We start from the raw sequence: 19,629 nt of genomic DNA on the forward strand, positions 1-19,629 counted from the left end.
TCTTCTGCATCTCGTTAAGAATAACTTTAATTCTATTTATTATATGACTACCTTTCTATATATTGACATTACATTACGAAAGTACAATATAACACGTTTCTTATGGTTCAAATCCAACAGTCTCGGTCCCTGTCGGTGTAAAGAACACCGACAGCCTCGACTGTCTCCAGAGTGGCCAGGCTGCACATTTACCAGCTATTAACTGCGAGTCTCATCAAACAAACAAAAGCGCCAAATAGCGAACACCCACGTTGTCACAATCTCTTAGAAAGGGTCACTTCTGACAAGAAAAAGAACTGTAATTGCTAAGCTGTGATTTTTCCCACTGGTTACCTAACCTCGTTCTCAAACTAAATTTCACTTCGTCGTAGCCCATGAAGTAGTCGAGGTCTCGATACCACTCAACCACTGTGCAGGGCCATGCCCGGTCACTATTTCGGTCCCGGTTTGGAATTGGAACATCGCTGTCACTATTGACAAGTCGTTGACATGACACTTGACCAGCATCGCTCAGGAGCTGAGATTTGTTCGTCCCAGACCAAAGTCTACAACCAGCATAACCTCCTGAGAATCAAATTCTGTGGTTTGACATGTTGGATTGGAAAATGGCCATTGATCCTATAACTCTGCCTCTCAGAATTCTTTGAGAAGAGGTCGGACATCAACTTCCACCCGGGACCTAGAGGTGCAACGTAAAACACTGGGATCTCACCGGAGCGTGTCCAATTGTACACATACCTTATGCACTGAAGCTTGATGCCTCTTGGAGCACACTGAACTGCACTATGGTGAACTTTGCTCCCTCCTGGAGTTATCCAGGCCTCGCCGCACACACCCCAGGGCACGATTAAATAACAAACGAAACACCTATGAACCCCTCGACCCACCAAGAGCCCACGTCACCAGAGTTATTGAACCGGCACGTTCCCCGCCTCCTTAACGTCGTCATTTGTGTTTGTTCTTCTTCTTCTTCTTGGCCTGTTTGCTTTTGGCCTTTGACTTCTTCGCCTTTCTTTTGTGCTTGTCCTCGTCGGAGCTGCTCTCCGAGCTATCACTGGCGCTGTCCGACTCCGAGGAACTCTCCTTCCTGGCAGCCTTTCTTTTCTTATGTTTTCTGTGCTTCCTCCTCTTCCTTCGATGCGAGTCGTCGGAGCTGTCAGAGTCACTGGAGGTGCTGTCAGAGCTGCTCGAGTCGTCCTCTGAGCTGGTGGACTTAACCCTTTTCTTGGCCTTGGCAAGATCCGCGCCTTTCTCGGCCTCATCGTCGAGTTTCATCTTTTTCGGGGGTCCAGATGGCCCCGAAGAGGACTGCGCACTCATCGAAGGCACCGCAGTGGCCATCGAAGGTTTCTCCTCCGTCTCCCCATCCGACTCCGAAGCAGAATAATCCGGTTCGAAGCTAGCCTCATCCAGGACGCTCCTCTTCCTGTCGGAAACTAGCCTAGGGTTCTTCCTCTGCTTTTTCGCAGGCTCCGCAACGACTCCTGGAGGCACGTCGAACCCTGAGCAGGCCTTCGCTTCCGCCACCAGGGTGACCTTCTCCTTCCCCGGCGCAGCCACCTCCTTGTGCCTCCTCTTCTCCACGCTCTTTTCTTTGTCCTTCTTGTGTTTCTTCTCCTTCCGCTTCCTCCTGTCCTTGGACTTGCTCCTGCTCCTGTGCTCCTTCTTCCTCTTCTTTTCCTCCCGGGTGGTCTTCTTTTCCCGCTTCCGCTCCTCCTCGTCGTCTTTTCTCCTGGGCTGCGGAGGAGCCTTCGGTTCCTCCCTCTTGAACACCTGGGGAGGAGTGCGCCCTCTCCTCTCCCTTTCTCTCTCCCTGTCCCTCTCTCTCTCCCTTTCCCGTTCCCTATCCCTCTCTACTCTGGGACCCGGAGGAGGCCTGAACTCTCTCTCGCCCCTCTCATGGCCATCTCGCCTTGAGGAAGACGAGGACCGCTCGTTCCTCCGCTCCCGTTCGCGTCTCCTCTCCTCGAGGAAGACCTTCCTCTCCTGATTCGCCCCGGCGGGCGGAGCCGGCGGTTCGGGACGCCTCTCGACCTGAGGCGAGCTCCTCCTCTCCGTCCTGGACCCTGGCCTCGGGGAACGACCACGCCCCTCCCCGTCCACCTTCCCCAGGTCGCGCCTCTCAGCAAAGCCCTTCAATGGACTCGCGACCTTCCTCTCTCTCTCGTCCTCCACCTTCTCGCCGAGGCGCTCCTTCGCCGAGAGCCTCGTCGGCGAGTGGCCCACCTGGGGTGGCTTCACCCTAGGTCGCTCTGGCTTGGCTTTCTTCGAGGCCGGCTCCGTCACCTCGACGTTCCGCTCATTCCTGCCGACGTTGATCGTCACGTTGACGCTCTTCCTCGGCGCTGCCTCGCCCGAGGTCGCCGCAGCTGTCGTCGGGGTCGTCGGCGTCGTCGGCGCCACCTCCAGGACCCTCGGCTCCGGGTTCTGGTACAACACCTTCCTGCTCTCACTTATCTTCTTGATTTCGATTGGCCGGATCGCGTTGATAGCCTTTTGGAATATCGCGTTCTCGGCGCGCTTAATCACCTCTGAGGTGACGACCTTCCCCGATGGTCTCGCGCTCTGTGACGCGCCCTCCTCCTCGGTGGAGGGCTTAGCCTGCTGCGGCGACTCCACCGCGGGGCCCGTCCTCTCCGTCGCCGATTCGTCCCTCTCCCACTTGGAGAGCTCCGGGACCGGCGCCAGGAACTCGTCGCCTCTCTCCTCCTTCTCCTCCTTCACCGCCTCTGGCGCCATCCCCGTCGCGTATTCCTCTGCCACGGCGCGACTGATCTCGGCGTCCTCCAGGCCCTCGTAGAGTCCATCCACCACTCGCTTCCCTTCCGGTTTCAGCTCCGGGATGGGCTTGAAATTAGGATTAGGGGGGTTGGTCGCGAACTCGGCTTCCTCGATGCGACCTCGGGCGCACTCCCCGCCGAAGTCCGGAGGCTCCGGGTTCATGGCCAGCGACTTGTCGTCGAACTTGTTCTCAAACTTATTCTCAAACTTATTCTCGAATTTATTCTCGAACTTGTTCTCAAACTTGGTCTCGAACTTCTCCTTAGTCGGCCGACTTTCTGCGGGACTCGTAGCAAGACCTGGAGCGGGACTAGCGACCGGACTGGCAGCCGGCTCGATCCTCGCGACCGCGTCCAGCGATTCCGCCGTGTCAGCTGTGACCGCAGCAGAGGAGGTCGTCGACAAAGTCGCGACCGCCGGCTCCGTTTTCCCGGGTTCCTCCGCAACGTCCTTGTGCGCTGCGGCCGCCGCCGCGGCCTTCTTCTCGCGCTTCTTCTTCTTCTTCCGCTCCTTCTCGTCGCCGTCCTTCTTGCGCCGCTTCTCCTTCGGTTTCTTCTCCTTCTTCCGCTCGTCGGCGCGCGCCTCCTCGTGGTCCTTCTCCTTCCGTTTGGCGCGTTCGGGCGTCTCCTTGGAGTCCGCCCTAGGTCGCGGGTTGTACGGTGGGCTGGCGCTCTTCCGGGTCAAGCCGCTTCCGGTCGGGCCGGCACCCGGGCGTTTCCGCTCCGGGGGAGGACGCTCGTATCGCTCGTGTCGCTCGCGCTCTTTCTCCGGGTCGTAGTCCCGGTCTCGGCGGTCTCTGTCTCGAGGACGTGGGGGCTTTTCCTCCACCCGGTGACGCTCCTCCTTGTAGCCGTACGCGTTGCTCGTCCTGAAAACGACGTAGAGCATTTATTATCCCCTCGAGAAGGGATTCGAATTTTGCAACGCGATTTAGCAATTTTTTTTTTATTAAGTCAAATAGTCATTACGAATCTCCGGGGTGAAAAACATTAATCAAATAAACACATTTATTATCCCCTCGAGAAGGGATTCGAATTTTGCCACGCGATTTAGCAATTTTTTTTTTATTAAGTCAAATAGTCATTACGAATCTCCAGGGTGAAAAACATTAATCAAATAAACACAGAATGCCACCAACCGATCCTTCTCGTAGTCTCTCTTCTCCGGCTGTCGATCATCCTCTCGGCGATCGCGAGCGTGTCTATCTTCTCCTCTGTCCTTCTCTTTCTCCCTGCGCTCCCGATCATCCTTCTCTCTCATCCTGTCGTCACGTGGAGCGCGATCTCTGTCGTCTCTCTCCCGATCGGGACCTCTTCGTTCCCTGTCGTCTCTCTCTCTGGCGCGGTCCTCTCTTTCTCGGACTCTGAAAATCGGCAGCAATTGTCAAATCTGCGACTCAAGGAAGAAAATCTCGCCCTTACACCGAGCGACAAAATTTACTTTCTTCGACGCCACTTTCTTATCACCATAAGAATCTCGCGTACTCGTTTGTAATTTTCCTCAAGTAAATTGAGCATAGTTTGCGATTTCCCTTAAGGTGATGTGAAAGTGGCGTCGAAGAGGTCTCGTTTATAAAGCTTTTCTCCCAACTCGATTTACCGAATAGTTTGAAACTTTACAACGTGAACAGGGAGACTATAAGGAAGGTCCTGAAACTCATGAAATTTCAATTCTTTTAAAATTTGTTTATAGGTATTTTAAAAATAGTATATAAAAAATGAAATTTCAGGACCTATCTTAGGGTCTCCATATTCACGTTTTAAAGTATGAAACGACTTTGAGACACCCAGTTCTATGAAAAGTTCTATGAACGATTGAGCTTTCGGATGCCACTTTCACATCCCCTTAAAAAAGTTAAGTACCGTCTGCATCATTTCTCAAGTTAAAAAATTGAGCATTCTTTATAATGTGTATAAAATCCATTTAACCGTATATTATCGCAAGTATCCAGTGAACAATTCGACTGAGCATCTTCTATCCTAGAAAGTAATCCTCTCGCCGAGTAAGCTCTTTCATGTATCCCGATTTACCGGTCGTCCCTAGGCGCGCGGTCTCTGTCCTCCTCCTGCTCCTTCGGGGGATGGTCTCTCTCCTCCTGGTCTCTAGGTCCGAGTCGAGAGGGCCTGTCCTCTCGGACCGGCCTCTCGGAGTGATCGACTCCAGGTGGAGGCAGATCGTAATAGGCCTCGGTACCCGGAGGCTCAACGTCGTCGAACCTCTTCGTCGGCGGTTCCCTGTGGGGGCTCGAAAAGCGCTGCGAGGCCGGCCCGGAATATCTGTCGACATAAATTTAAAACCTTCCTGTTATCCCTCGCCGATTTTACCTTTTCTTTCACCGGCGTGCCAGTCTCTCTCTCGCACTCGCTCTCTCATTCTCGTCTCCTCTCTCATTCCCATTCGCTCTCCCTCAGCCCCAATTTTCACCCTCGACGAGCAGACCCCGCGGTGATCGGTACCCTGGACTCGTTCCTTTTTCAACTCTTCTTCAAACTCTCTCTCAAAAAAAATATATATTTTTTATCAACAGCTTAAGTGATACAAAAGCATTATTCTATATGAATATATAAACGTCAAAGCATATTCCTTAAGATTTCATTGTTTATGAAACTTCTCCCAGCAGGGTGTTCCGAATTCTTTGAAACTTTACAACGTTAATATGGAGATCATAAGGAACACCCATGAAATTTCATTTTTTTTTCTTCTTCCTTAAATTGTTCATATTCTCATCATTTTTTAGAAAGCATTAAATTCTACGAGTGTCAGGACCTTCCTTGTAGCCTCCACGTTAACATTGTAAATTTGTAAAACAATTCGGTACACCCAGTTAGGAAAAAAAGATTTATAAACGAACCCTCGGATGGTACTTTCACATCCCCTGAAGAATGGGTAAATAAATAAATAAATCCAGAGGAAGGATCGCGTCCGTCGAGGTCCGCCCTGGCAAAGGGACCGTTGCACCCTTTAGCTTTCTTCCCGCCGAGTCCTACTAAAGGACAACCTGCATCTGCATCGGGACGAGCATCGTATCGCGCTATAAATTCGGCGCTCGCTGGAATCAAATTGATAAGCGGAATCGAGGGTCCAGAGGATGCCAAGGAAAGATCGGCAACCGACCTCGACGATCGCCAGCAGTCGGGAGCGCTGAAAAATCGAGATTAATAAACAATTGCATGGTAACCGCTCTGTCGTGCTCGACAAATTCCCACACACACCCTCTCTCTCTCTCTTGCATTCTCACCAGCGCACAGGCTCTCTCCCTTTCTCTCCCCAATCTCTCGTCTTATCCGACGACGTGCGTATGCCTTGGCTCTGGGCATCGGCACCGTCGAACAGAAACCCTCGGTCCACAGCGCGCCACACATATCCTCGGCTCCCTACCAACAATTGCAATTGTTACCCAGAGAAAGAAAAAGAAACGTCATCGAACCAAAGGAACGTTTCCTCGAGCAGTACCAAAGAAACATTTCGTCAATTAAAAGAAGAATTGAATCAAATAATATTCAAATAAATTCGAATAAATTGGACGCAACGTTTCCACGGAACGACGACAATTTATATGAATTTATTCGCGTCAAACAACAATTCCTTGAATTACCAAACATAGTTTCATCGGTAGCATTCAAAGAAATATTCCTTAGGTTCAATGAATTTCTTCTTTTTTTCTTTTCCTCAGTATAACATTATGAAAGTTATCCCATATTTCATGATTTCTACGCTAAAACCCTATTATATATAAATTGTTATACTTAATAGATAAGTAACAATCAATATGACACGTATGCAAGTGGCACGGTGGTCCACTCCGATGAACTGATCCTGAGGTTGACGAAGCTCTGTCGAAGGCCTCTGACTTGACTCGCTGTGGTACCGAAGAGTCTCTGCGGATCATTTTCTCTCTCAGGCTCTCTCTCTCTCTCTCTCCCTCTCTGTTCTCTCTCTCTGTGCATGTGTCTGTAAAGGGGATCTCTGTTACAAATGTTGATTTGGCCCTGAATTCACCTGAATCAGAAACCGTGTCTCGTTGAGCTGCGTCGACGGGTAGGCTTCGGGACGTTCCTTGGTGTGACTCTGGCTCCGACATATATACATAACTTTGGCTTTCTATATGTATATACATATATAAACCTATATATATATACATACGAGGGTGTATGTATATATGTACACGTCCGTTCCTTGCCTGAATCTCTTCTTCGTGCGCCTTTCTCCTCTGATCATGGTACATTTTTGGCCATTCTTTATTTTGCGTATAATATTCATTGACATAATTCCAGGTACATTGACAACGGTACTTCCGGTCTCTCTTGGGCAACGCAAAAGTCTTACGGTACAGAGGTGTTTGATCGGAATCGAAGGGAGTCCTGCAGAGCAGCCAAGTCAAAGCACTGCGAGGCACATCGAGGGCTTTGCCACTCCGATATTAAAATCCAGCAAACAAAAGAGGAAAATCTGACATACTCATCGACACCACTTTTACAGGATAATTGTTTATAATTAACGTTTCTAAATTTCTTCCATTTAATAAACGGTTTAACCAAGGGTAGAGTGCGTCTAAAGTGAGAATAGAATGTATCGAAGCAATTGGCTGAGTATCGTCAAGTAATGTTAGATGTAATTTTTAATAAATATCAAGTGTAGATAAAAGTATTCCGTTCGCAAAGAGGTCGATTATGGATATTTTTGGACGTTTCTTAATGTAAGTGTAACTTCGCCCTGTGCCTCGCTTTTCTTCGACTTGCTGTCCAGGATGTGAGCCATGGTAGCGTTCCTTCAATGGAGATAAATTGCTCAAAAGGGAGCAATTAGTTTCTAGGTCGTGAGATTTCTGAGATGCACTTGTAAACTTTTGCCTAGAATGCACTGCGATGCTAGTTAAACAATGATTATACATAATAATAACTGATTTTCTTACGGATAACTTACAGAAATTGGAGGTTAGGAATTTAGTATATTAATCTCTCACTTGTGTTACAATGTATCAGTGCTGTCGATCTCTTCAATCGAGTAAGGGAAAAATGTCTCCATTGAAGTCGAACCAGACATTTATGTTACATTGTAAAAATATGAGTCGCTTTCGCCGTCTCTCACTGCTTTCAGTTTTTCGACAGCGCAAGATTCCTCCGCAGTGTCCAAGCATCTCTTACTTATGACCGAGACCGATCATCTTGGAACAAATACTGTAATTCGTAAATTGGTATCTGGACGTACCGGCCAGGATATAACTATACAATAAAATCCTTAGAAACATCAAATTAAAGTACCATTAAACAGTGGATTAAATTTCATTGCCAACATTAAGTCAAATGTTCATCGTAAAAGTCAACTTGCAGGTACGCAGAACTGCCTTGGCATTGAATTTATAAAATATTGGTCTGCGTACTGCAAACTCTAGACACAATATTAAAATAATCTGCGTTTGCAGAGATAACAGAAATTCTTTAAATAAAATAATATCAAAGAGTATGTCGGTTGGTTCCAAGAGGTTCGGTATGGATATACTGGACAGTGTTTTGCAAATCTATATGGTTGAACTAAAATGTTACTCCGACAGCAGTCGCTCACCCTTTTCCAAAATTCACGAGAAACACGCCACATTCTCGATACGGACTCAACATTACGATTCAAATGATCGAGGAAAAATTGCTCCACTTTGGTAACGATTAAAAAAACAAAAAAAAAAGAAGCATCGGGATCCAATTCCACAATTCAACAGAGGTCTCATTATTCATCAAATACATTCCCTCGTTTTATAAACTTAGTAATAAATTTTACAAGCATATCACAAAAATGTATTGACGAGTGGATGTTATTTTTCCTCGACCTTCTCAATTACATTCATCAAATTCCTGGCACCTTTGAAAACATAACAGATATCCAAATGAATATGCGTGAATGAATAAAAATATATATATATGCATTATTATATATATATATATTCCTGCCAAATAAACATTAAGTGCTAACTTATGCAATCCATGAAGGTGTTCATGGGGAACCTAACGTCAACAGTCATAATCACAAGTGGATACAATATCGGAATCCATTTGGAGTACCAAAGCACGAGTAACAATTGGTTCAACAATGTCGCAGTTACGTGGAAGCATTCATAATCACGTTCTAAGCCTCCGATATAATAATCTCTCTACTTATCTCCAATTAACATCCCTTATTGCTTTAAACAAACACTACGGTGTCATCTACGAGCCACTGACTCTTCAAAGTCATCATGTAAATAACTCCATCCTTGCATTTACTTAAGCTTTTTTTTTCATTGTATGAAAATATCACAGAAATATCACAGTGAGATAAGATTCATATAGGTACTTGAATTCTCAAAAAGACAATCTCTGCCTTTTCAGTCTTCTAAGCCTCGTATTTTTATTACGTGGCATGTAAAAGTCTCGCATAAAAAGCTCATTGGTGCCCAATTGAACTAAAATAAATAGAGGTTATGTGCAGCTGATGGCAAAAATGACTGCCACAGCCATTGGGTAACGGCAGAGCATCGATAATACATTTCTTTCAACATAAATTGAATTCATAACAGTGTATGAGATAAAATCTTTGTTAGTATTTCTTTCCTTTTTAAAGGTAGCTTCGATCGAGCAAACTCTCAATAGCTCTGACAACCTCAAAAGCGGTTATAAACAATTCCTTTGCAAAGTACAGTCAATGCTTTGAAAGATCCACATTAGCCATTACTAGAATCCTACCGAGGCAAATTCTAGTTAACATAAAACTATTATACATAAAGGGTAGCACATTGGCAAGACTGTCGATGCCCATCGATGGCTCATCAAGTCATAGATCCTTACTTTTATCTTGTGATTAGAGACCAGCCTCGGACCAGGTCTTTTTAATACCATCCTAAATACTATGTGTCGCACCTTCCACTGCCGCAATCGCCGTATATACGTGTATACACGTGAACGTAAAGGTAAGTGTGTACTGATGTAAAGATAAGGTAACATATAATCATTGTAACTAATGTGCACCATTAACACGAGAAGACAGAAACAGCTTTCGCAAACACTACGTAAGTGCAACGTTCGACGTATCGTTCCCCTGATGTGTATTTACTAGCCAGTCAACTTGAATTTCAAAAAAAGTATCACTAAAATGCGCCGAAAACGGTTCCCTCTCAAGGCATCGAAAAAAACTCCGTCTTGAAGTAAACCGTGCCACTAGCTTTCGAGGTTAAAAACGGAATCTCTGCCTGTGCCAAAGGTCTCTCAAAATACTAACCTCAAAGTTCTTCTCATCGCTCACGCTCACACGCTCGTATTTCCATGTATTCAAACAAATGTTTTTCTGAATAAAACGCTCGAAACGCAAAGGGACGTACGTCAATCTAATGGAAAAACCATTCCAAGTAAACCACTGAGACGAACGATATGTTTCATACAACCAGACAAACGGATCCGAGTAAGACCGAGTCGTCTCGACAGAAGACATTCTCTTCGAGACGAAGTATTTCGCGACATTTCTCTCGAAAATATGGGACTGGTTCGCTGCCATTAGGTTCCCTCGAGAGGAAACCACCTACGGACACTCCGTCAACAAGCTCTCCACAGACAACGTAACCCTTGGAGCAGTACTCTCGCGTTGGGAAACGAGACGTCGGGCCTCGTGAGTCGGTTTGCTTAACGTATAGGTGAATCAGAGAACTATTGAGGCGAAAATACCTGTTGTAGGAATCATAATAGTCTTTCCTGTCCGGTGGCGGCGGTCCATGTCCCAGCGACATGAGTGGCGGTGGGTGGCCTCCGGAGCCACGGTGCGGCAACAACGGTGGAATATTGTGTTGCGAGGTTTGATTCTTCGGGGGAAATCTGGGCGGGGGCCTGTCCCGGGGTGGCAGGTCTCGTTCGCGTTCACGGAACGGATAATCATGGGCAGGCGAGTCGTTATAGTAGCTGTTGCAGCTGTCCCGAGGGGGCTCTCTCGATCTGGGCCTGTCTCGTTCTCGGTCCCTCTCTCGCTGGAACCTGCAAAAAACCACGAAAAGACCACCATTAAACATACACATACTTTCAGGTTATGATAGATCAACCTAACTTATTTAATCTCTGCGAAACAATTTTTTTCAGATTTCCTAACATGTTCATCTGTCATATTTTTAGGTTGTAAACAGATTAAGTCAAGATCACCTAAGGTACTTAACCTGTACGAGGCAAGTTTTGTGAAACTCTGCAAGTTGATTGTCTACCTTGACATTTGATAAAAGTAGGATTGTTACGCCTATCTAACAGGAAACAAGTTCAAAGGTATTCCTCACCTTGGTGGTGATCTAGGAGGCGACCTGTACCTAGGAGGCAGATCACGATCCCGATCCCGATCGCGATCTCTATCCCTCTCCCTATCTCTCTCCCTATCCCTCTCCCTATCCCTGTCCCTCGACAGAGAGCCCCTCGGTGATTGGCTCCGAGAGTAAGATCGAGATCTGCAAGCAAGAACAAAATAACAAAAATTCAGAATTCACAATCCTTCACGTTTAAAGCGGAGATCTTACACGAGAGTAATCAGTCTTGCGGAGGACAGGAACAAGGAATGAGCTCTCCGGAAAAGGATCGACGAGTAGGGCAAAGATCACGATTGGGTTATCATAGTTCTCTGGGGAGGATTTGACTCTCCGAGGGGGTGTTACCTGCTGATCGAGAAGCTGCCACTCCTGGATCGTCTCTTCGGGGTGCGACTTCTCGCTCTCAACGGAGGCGGCGACCTGGAGGGTCGCCTCTTCGGAGGAGGGCTTCTGGATCTACTGATCCGCGGAGACAGAGGAGATCTTCTTCCGAAGGATCTGGATCTCGACCTTGAATAGCTGCGAGACCTGGATCGGCTTCTACTTCGTCTTCGTTGCTTACCTAGCCTCCTGTCCCTCTCGTCCTTCTCTCGCAACATGCGTTCAAAGGCCTCCAGTGGATCGAGAATTGTGCTGCCGGAAGAAAATTCTTAATGCAACAGATGAACTGCCACTGATGACTCCCCCTCCAAGATAAATTATTAACACCGAAGCAACTTACCCAGGTGGGTTTCCGTTCAGAACGTTTACTGAAACACCTGGTGGAAGTGGCCGATGCCCCCGATAGCCAACTAAATTATTATTTTACAATCAGAATTTTTTATCACACTGGCATTGAGCGAGTTCGCTTGTCAAGAGTCTTCGTCAAGCTACTTACGGAGGTGTATCCCTCGCATTTGTCTGGGCTGATTGGTATAATTTCGAGGGGGCTGCGTGGGCCTGTAGCCTGGTAGCTGGTAAGGATGTCTCTCGAGGTATCTCGGAGGACCATAAGGAGGTCCCTGTTGGTAGGGGTACATGGACACTCGTTGTCCCATGTAGGGATATGGCAACAGTGGAGCATTATATGGAGGCATGCCCGGTGGGGGCTGGTTGTAATTCGGTGGAGGGATTCGGTCCTCTCCGGGTGGAAAGGGCAACAAGGGTGGCTGCTTCGCAGAAGGGGGTGGATGAAGATGAGGCTCGTCCACCTGAACCGAGTAAAACTTAGTCAGATTTTAAGAACAAAATTGAGAAGCAGAAGGTTAACGCATCGAAGTTTGAAACAATGAATCGAGTTAAGAGTCTGTCCACTCACCGTAGGAGTGCCTGGTCTGTCTTCGCTGGCCCTCCGAATACCCGAGTCATAGTGCATGTTCGGCGGATAGTGTCCGTCTCCCAGATGTCCCTGATATTCCTTGGCGGGTGGTGGGTTCATTAAATGGGGTAGGGGGCCTCCCGGTGGTGGATAGTCCCCTCGGTGTGAATGCCTGCGCAAACAAACTCCGTTACATGCCTCCGTCATCACCGATGCCATTTAGAAATACTATTGGAACGGGTCTAACCATTGATCCGTCACTCTGTGCAATGCATTCGGATCGTCGAGGTTATATCCTGACCTGTCACGATGACCGTCCCTGCTGAAGCTGCGCCTCCTTTCCCTGGAGTGTCTATCGACCGCGTAGTCATCCCTGTCGCACTTATCCCGGTCCAGAAGCAGGCGATCCCTGTCTCTATCTCGTTCCCTATCCCTATCCCGGTCCCTGTCCCAGTCCCTATCGCAGCGATCCTTATCCGGAGAGCTACCGATAGCAGTTATCGGCAACAGTGGTTCGGTGCCTGGTGGAGGTGGCACCTCTGTCTCCTCGTCGGTAGTCAGCTTCGTTACCGTGTCGCTCTGTAGGTCCGACTCCGAGGTGGTCTCCGGAAGGCCTGATGTACAAAGGACTAACCTTCATTCTCTGTCCCTTCTAACTTTTTTTTAGGTTAACCCGCTATCTATCCTTGATTTCAAGCTCTCTCGTGGCTCTTCCCGGATTCACTCACACCTCGGGCACGCGATTCGCGTACAGGCACGACGCGCGCGAGAGAGAGCCGCGTTACTTTTTGCTCATGACTTTGAGGTTAGGTCGGCGCGCGAAATATCGGATTTACTCCGCGACACCCAAAATGGCGACGACTCAGGGCGCGTGCCCGGAAACGAAAAAGAAAAGAAAGGAAAAAAAAAAGAAAAGGGAGGAAAAGCGGCGCGAGGACGGCGCATTGCTGCGGAATTTGAAGGAAATAAACGTCGACCGAATTCCCGTCACCCGCGACGAAAACTCGAAAGAATCACACTTCTCTAATATCCTCTAAAATCGTGTTCAAGAGAAAACCTCAAATATGCATAAATAGATGATACGGTAACATCTATTTGCTTTATGCACATAATCAGCGATGAGTGAAGAAACATTTAGTACATGTACGAGAGCATAAAGGTATATAGAAATAATTAATCGGTAGATTATAACGGTCGTACCGGTTGTAATGGGCACCGTGACGTTGACATCACTGTGCGATATGGGAGCCTCGACAGGAGGTGGCTGTCGATCCAGTTCTTCCATTGGCGCGACAGCTGTGTTTTGGCATGAAATAGGTTCGATCTGACTAATCGACTGCACAGTATTTTGCTGGGTCTCGATCTTTGGTTCCGCTATGGGTACGGGTGCTATTGGCTTTGGCACCAACTTCTTAAAAATCGGTCTCTTCGCGTAACCAGTCTCGTTCTTGAAATTGGATACAGCATTCCGAAGGAAACGATTCGGAATCAGTGTCTCCGGTGAGACATCCTTCTCGTTACAGTCTGGACATTCGTGCTCTTCAGACTCTAATAGGAACGTACGAATACCTAGAGAAGGAAGATTTAAAGAAGTCAGATTTAGGTAACTAAATAAGCCACCTTAGGTCATGGAATAAGTCTCAAACCGTTTTACACTTGTTTCGAAGAAGAGCTTACATTCATCGCAGAAGGAATTTCCACAGCAGGGAATCATGACAGCATCCGTCAGAAGATCTTTACAGATATTACAGAGCAGGTCCTCTGGAATCTCCGGCTTCTCAACAATGGGTTCTGGATCCTGGGAGAACGGAGGTTTCTCTTTCTTCCCTTCCTTATAGGCTTGACTATGAAATAGAAATTATGCAAGATGTTTACCATAAATCACTTTGAATGACCGATATTTAAATATTTAACTACCACTGGTTACTCACTGATCAATAGCAGGAACTGCATAATGTCCCGTAGGAGTCATCATGGCTCCAGGTACCAAAGGGCCCTCAACCGGAACCATGAAACTCCTAGGTATGCCGGTGCTCTTCTTGATCTCGATCGGCTCCTGGTTTGCCCCAAGAGGACAGTTCTTTATCCAGTGTCCCGGCTGGTGACATTTGTAGCAACGATAATTCGGTGGCACATCACCGGTCTGATTCGCACCACGGATCTTCATATAACTTAGATAAACACAAAAGGAATTTATAATAAAATCCAGACACTTTAAATCCTGTACTAATAAAGTAATTCGAACAACAAATGTCCCTGAATAACTGTTTCTATTTACTTCGATGGGTCATAATCCTGGGTTGATTGCGTCATCATCGCACGAATCTTGTCCTCCTCTGAACCATCGAGGCGAGTGAGGTCAACCGTGCGGCCTAAGTTGGATTCATCTTTTAAGTTGCTAAATGTTGGAGGTTCATTGCGATCCCAGGATCTTTTCTGCTGGACCGTCAGAGGCACTCTTGCTACGATAAGACTAGTATTCTTTGCGATGAGCGCATTATCATCGGTATAATCTGAAATAAAAGATATATTGTGACGTAGAATTATAAATATAGATATATAGACTTTCGTGCTGAAATAAATCTATCCAAGAGTGGGTAAAAATTCATTCAGAGCTCACCTTCCTTGGTCTGTGCATTAGTGATCTGTAAATCAAAGTCGGTATTCTTGCCGATGCGTTTCTGATGGAAGATCGCTTTCTTTAGATCCGCCACGGATATGTGAAGCCCATCGAAGGATACGGTGTCGTAATCCAACGTGGACTTGAACTTGTAGTGTACCGACATCCTGCCTGCTTAAACCTGTCCCTAAAGAATCCATGTACAAACATTAACCTCTAAAATAGCCTAACTGAAAACTAACGCAGATACATAAACATCAATATATATAAACAACCATAAACCCAAGCAAGGTTTGGAACATTTATAACAGAGGTCACCTTTATTAAGCATTAATAACGAAATATTTAGAGAGCCTCAACATGGATCAACCCGTGCCCTTTATCTCAGATATGCCAAGAGATAATTCCAAGCGTCAAGATTCACTAATTGCAGGAAAATATCCCTAATAACGCGTGCAAAACACATCACGGATTTGATAATAACCATCTACTGTATCAATTGAAATTAATCGATGTAACTCAATGCATGGAGTTTCTCTTCGAGGAGCAAGGACCGAAAAGCCCAACAAACGATGTCCTTGAAAGGTTCATTTTGAGTCGCCACGAAGGATACAGGATACGTGCCGAAACCATTGACAAACGCTGCGGAATAACACAAAATGACTGTATCTCTACTTAAGCCATACAAATTCCTACTCGAGCAGTGCAGATTAGCGTGTGTCCCCAAAAATCCTGTTTTCAGGGCCGCGGAAGTAGAAGAGCCCCTTCGTGGGGAACTTTCTCCGACAATTGATAACGAGGATTGAAACTTACGCATTCGTGGGTCAGTCGGAGGTGCAAAATCTGCGCTCAGCCCGCGGAAAGCGCGAGAGCGGGCTCGGATGTCTCCGTTGTGTCGTGGCAAGCGATCCGTAGCCTCAGAGCGGCGACATCTTCCCCTCGACGTGGGCTTCTTCGGCCCGCGTGGCGGCGCCCAAGAATGGTGGTTCGGCCCGATCCACGGAAGGAAGCCGCAGCAAGGACGACGCTCGCGTCGAACAACTCCTAATACACAAAAAGACGCCGCGCGAAATTGCGCCGGGCGAGAGCGCACGAGCGATAGCATGCAGCGAGCACACACGACCGACTCCGCCGCACTTCGAGTTGGGTGACATCGACCGCGAGCTTGCCTAGATGGCGCAATCGATTGTCGAACCGGTCAAGATGGCGGCGAGCCAATGGGAGCGCGAGGAGCCGCTGGCCAATGAGAGCGCGAGAAGCCGTTGACCAATGAGAGCGCGAGAAGCCGTCGACCAATGAGAGCGCGAGAAGCTGCTGACCAATGAGAGCGCGAGGAGCCACTGGCCAATGAGAGCGCGAGAAGCCATTGACCAATGAGAGCGCGAGAAAACGTTGACCAATGAGAGCGCGAGAAACCGTTGACCAATGAGAGCACGAGAAGCTGCTGACCAATGAGAGCGCGAGAAACTGCACACCAATGAGAGCGCGAGAAGCACCGACCAACAGGCGATTTAAAATGTTTAAAACGACATTAAAGTAAATCGGAGTAATATGTCATGCATTAAAGGTTATCACATTATTACAGATAATAATGTCCCGTGAAACAACCGCTCCGTAGCCTTTATATCCTGCCGTTGCTTTGAATCCACTCGGAAATTTTTAAGAGAGTTAATTTGAGCTCACCTCCGGAGGAAGAGTGAGGTTATGTGTCGGGGTAGTCCAACGCGCAGAATCGTCACACGCTTAGTCGCGTCACGGAATATCGTTGGATTTCGGCGTAATATTAAATCAGAGAATTCGAGTGTAGAGCAAAGGTAATTCTGTTTTAATTAGCAAACTCGAAGATGTTACGCGTCGGCTCGAGGGCCACAAGGATGGCTTTGAACAGTCGAAATTTCGCGAACGCTCCGGCGCAGGAAGCAGCAGTCTCCGCAGCTTTCAAGGTTCAAGACAACAAGGACTTCAACGATCGCGTTAAAAACTCGAAGGTTCCTGTAATCATCGATTTCTTCGCTACGTAAGTTGGCGCTTTAGTTTTGTCCTTTTTGCTGAAATTGGGCACAAAAATCTTGATAATTTTTATGGAAGTCGAGTCACTTCGATAAGTCTAATGGTAACTCCATAGTTTTCTTCAAATATGAATTGATTAAACGTTTCGTATTTGCATATTCATCAGATGGTGTAATCCATGCCGCATGCTGACGCCCAGGTTGGAGTCTGTCATCGCCGAAAAGCAAGGAAAGATTCTGTTGGCGAAGGTTGACATCGACGAGAACACGGATCTAGCTCTGGATTATGAGGTTAAATTTTGCATCGTCAGCTAATGTGTAAAATTTGGTTTGTTTCTTTTAGAGGCATTAGATTATATAATAATTCTTTCTTATAGGTTGGCTCTGTGCCTGTTTTGATCGCCATGAAGGATGGGAAGGTGCTTGAGAGAATTATTGGGCTCCAGGATACGGATAAGCTCAGGAAGTTTGTTGATAAATATGCTGAACCTTAATAGCATTCAGCTAAGAAATCTTCCTTGTAAAAAGTAGTTCTGAAATTTATCTTTAATACATTAGTTAAAACTAATGAAGTTTATGGTGTACAGATAAATTATTTTGTCTGGATGTGCATTCATGGGGTTATGTATCTTTTAGCTGATAGAGTGCCTGTGGTGCACATTGTTTCGTAATAGAATAAACAAGTTAAATATATGTCCTTCTCTGTAGCATACACATTTTTAGTCTATTGTGTTTGCAAGAATATAACAAGCATGTGCAACTTAAATACAATTTATTTGTCATATAAAAATTTGTGATGACTGGTCATACAAAAATTGAACAATATCGCGTATTAACAAAATTTTGACAGAGCCTTTGCAAGCTATGTTAGTATTGATAAAAATAATTCCATTGCGCTCAAGAGTTCCCCATTTGGAATTATCTTCACTTTATTTACAATTTCCTTTATGCATTGTAATTGTAAATTGCAGGAACTAGGTTGATGATATAGATCTAAATGAAAACTCGCAAAAGTTCAACGACTTCTTTTGGGTGTCAATAGATAATTTTAGAATAAGCTTGCAAGGAAGTCTCGTAATCCAAGACAAAACTATGTTTCCGAAGGCAATGCTTGTAGAAGTTGTCTAGCTCTCTTGTATTCTATTGATTCCATGATTTCTTCGCGTTTCTCTTCATCTTCTTCGACCTTCTTAATAACATCCATGCCTTTCTTCGATAATTGCTCCCTGGCCATACCTTTGCAACCCTCAAAATATTCAAGCACAGTTGGGAAGATTGAATCGGGTATCGATGTTTGATCCAATAAATGATCCATTAACCAGATCTGACGGAGTTTCTCAAACCTCCACTCGCTTTTTGCATGTTTCCACTAAAAATTGAACCGTGAATATACATAACATTACAATACAGACATTTGACTTCTGACCACAACAATAATGATATAAGAAACAAAATTACCTTTGAAACGTAATTAAGCGCCCGTTGTTTTGCTTCGAGTTTACTTGCCTCTTTTTTCTCAGCTTCCTTCTTCTCAGTCTTTTCTTTCTTAATTTGTCTCTTTGACATCTTTGGAGGTTTCTGAGCATTATCTTCTTCCGCTATATCGCAGTCCTCTTCATCTGTATCTTCCGAGTCTGTGCTAAAAGCAAATAAAATATTGACATAAACAAAAAGCAGATTAAAAGCATACCATCTCCCATAACTAAAATTTACCTCGTTTTCTTAATTTTTTTAGTAGGAGATTCGTCAGTGACCTCGTCGTTTTCTTGTTTGACCTTTCTCTTTCCTTTCTGTTTCTTTTTCTCCTGCTCCTTATTTTCTATTTGATTACGACCCGTTCCATTTAATGAAGAGTTTCCTACAATCGTGCGCTGAGACTTTCTCTGTCTCGTGGATGAGACTTGGTCATTGACACTGTCAGTCGGAGCATCGAGGTTATTCTTGTTCCCTGTTTTGTCAACGTAATAGTTCACATTGTCTTCTTTGCCTACAAAATACGTATGAAGAAAATTGCAATTGTCTTCGATAGCTTAACCTCAAAACGGTATCTTTGAAAGGTTAACAGCAATCTTGATTTTATTACCAATCTATAGAAAAAAATTGGTCGTATATTTTGTTAACATTTATCGTGATACCACCTTCGGATTTGATCTTCTTTTTCTTGTGTCTCTTGGACTTGGTTTTTCTAACCTCAACGTTCTTCGAGTCAGTCGAGGCCATTGTTTGTCTGAGTTTAAATTTAAGGATATATCGCGTAAGTTTAAATATAAGGTGCAAATAAATACAATATATTCAAGCCCAACATCAGTGGAATCCTACAAACGTGTGCGAAGCCTTGGTCGTTAATAACGTTTAAGTATCATATCAATTCAAAAATCGGCAGCGTGGCGCGACACCGGAAACTCAGAGGTGCGTACGAACTTTTCAGTCAATTTCAGTTCACTCAGTTCATTTATTCATGGAAATCCAATGTAGCAATTTTTCGCCGTTGAGTATTCCCATTGAGAACCGCTGCTTCCGATACATCGAAAGTGCGTCGTACTTTCAAAAGAATGAGGCACCATCTCGACCAACCGCGATCTGCCTTTATAACGGCCTGACGGAATCGATCTTTCCGATT

General features: G+C 45.9%; 3 protein-coding genes across 6 annotated transcripts; 1 reads left to right on the plus strand and 2 right to left on the minus strand.

Annotated features, from left to right (window-relative positions):
- Positions 1 to 11: 11 nt before the first annotated feature.
- On the minus strand, positions 12 to 16,154 carry LOC105695013 (E3 ubiquitin-protein ligase RBBP6). Of its 4 annotated transcripts, XM_023431922.1 has the most exons (17): positions 15,814 to 16,154; positions 15,485 to 15,642; positions 15,001 to 15,187; positions 14,659 to 14,893; positions 14,312 to 14,551; positions 14,058 to 14,224; positions 13,581 to 13,949; positions 12,628 to 12,994; positions 12,381 to 12,552; positions 11,961 to 12,273; positions 11,805 to 11,874; positions 11,429 to 11,716; positions 11,060 to 11,224; positions 10,467 to 10,769; positions 4,812 to 5,057; positions 3,920 to 4,144; positions 12 to 3,649 (listed from the first exon to the last, which is right to left on the minus strand). In XM_023431922.1, the coding sequence occupies exons 3-17, from the start codon at positions 15,164 to 15,166 to the stop codon at positions 946 to 948; spliced, it is 6,030 nt and encodes a 2,009-aa protein (XP_023287690.1). In that variant the 5' UTR covers positions 15,167 to 15,187; positions 15,485 to 15,642; positions 15,814 to 16,154; the 3' UTR covers positions 12 to 945. The 4 variants fall into 4 exon arrangements, with proteins under 4 accessions (XP_023287690.1, XP_012271645.1, XP_012271647.1 ...); XM_012416222.2 differs by lacking the exon at positions 15,485 to 15,642; XM_012416224.1 differs by lacking the exons at positions 15,485 to 15,642; positions 15,814 to 16,154 and having other exon boundaries at positions 12,682 to 12,994; positions 15,001 to 15,166.
- Positions 16,155 to 16,683: 529 nt separating this feature from the next.
- On the plus strand, positions 16,684 to 17,702 carry LOC105695017 (thioredoxin, mitochondrial). Its single transcript, XM_012416232.1, has 3 exons — positions 16,684 to 17,017; positions 17,177 to 17,300; positions 17,387 to 17,702. Exons 1-3 carry the CDS (start codon positions 16,845 to 16,847, stop codon positions 17,501 to 17,503), a joined length of 414 nt encoding a protein of 137 aa, XP_012271655.1. The 5' UTR covers positions 16,684 to 16,844; the 3' UTR covers positions 17,504 to 17,702.
- Positions 17,703 to 17,764: 62 nt separating this feature from the next.
- On the minus strand, positions 17,765 to 19,399 carry LOC105695016 (uncharacterized protein C7orf50 homolog). Its single transcript, XM_012416231.2, has 4 exons — positions 19,148 to 19,399; positions 18,723 to 18,996; positions 18,468 to 18,648; positions 17,765 to 18,378 (listed from the first exon to the last, which is right to left on the minus strand). Exons 1-4 carry the CDS (start codon positions 19,227 to 19,229, stop codon positions 18,100 to 18,102), a joined length of 816 nt encoding a protein of 271 aa, XP_012271654.1. The 5' UTR covers positions 19,230 to 19,399; the 3' UTR covers positions 17,765 to 18,099.
- Positions 19,400 to 19,629: the final 230 nt, after the last annotated feature.

This window comes from Orussus abietinus, unplaced genomic scaffold (assembly GCF_000612105.2).
Source record: "Orussus abietinus isolate OABI.00-Male unplaced genomic scaffold, Oabi_2.0 scaffold35, whole genome shotgun sequence".
Taxonomy (NCBI): domain Eukaryota; kingdom Metazoa; phylum Arthropoda; class Insecta; order Hymenoptera; family Orussidae; genus Orussus; species Orussus abietinus.

Coding starts and splice junctions, on each gene's coding strand:
- LOC105695013 (XM_012416222.2), bottom strand. CDS start 15,166: ATGTCGGTACACTACAAGTTCAAGTCCACGTTGGATTACGACACCGTA. Junction 14,552..14,658: donor CAGGATTATGACCCATCGAA/GTAAATAGAAAC, acceptor TGTTTATCTAAG/TTATATGAAGATCCGTGGTG. Junction 12,553..12,627: donor CACAGAGTGACGGATCAATG/GTTAGACCCGTT, acceptor TTGTTTGCGCAG/GCATTCACACCGAGGGGACT.
- LOC105695017 (XM_012416232.1), top strand. CDS start 16,845: ATGTTACGCGTCGGCTCGAGGGCCACAAGGATGGCTTTGAACAGTCGA. Junction 17,018..17,176: donor ATCATCGATTTCTTCGCTAC/GTAAGTTGGCGC, acceptor CATATTCATCAG/ATGGTGTAATCCATGCCGCA. Junction 17,301..17,386: donor ATCTAGCTCTGGATTATGAG/GTTAAATTTTGC, acceptor TCTTTCTTATAG/GTTGGCTCTGTGCCTGTTTT.
- LOC105695016 (XM_012416231.2), bottom strand. CDS start 19,229: ATGGCCTCGACTGACTCGAAGAACGTTGAGGTTAGAAAAACCAAGTCC. Junction 18,997..19,147: donor AAAGAAGATCAAATCCGAAG/GTGGTATCACGA, acceptor CGTATTTTGTAG/GCAAAGAAGACAATGTGAAC. Junction 18,379..18,467: donor CGCTTAATTACGTTTCAAAG/GTAATTTTGTTT, acceptor TTCAATTTTTAG/TGGAAACATGCAAAAAGCGA.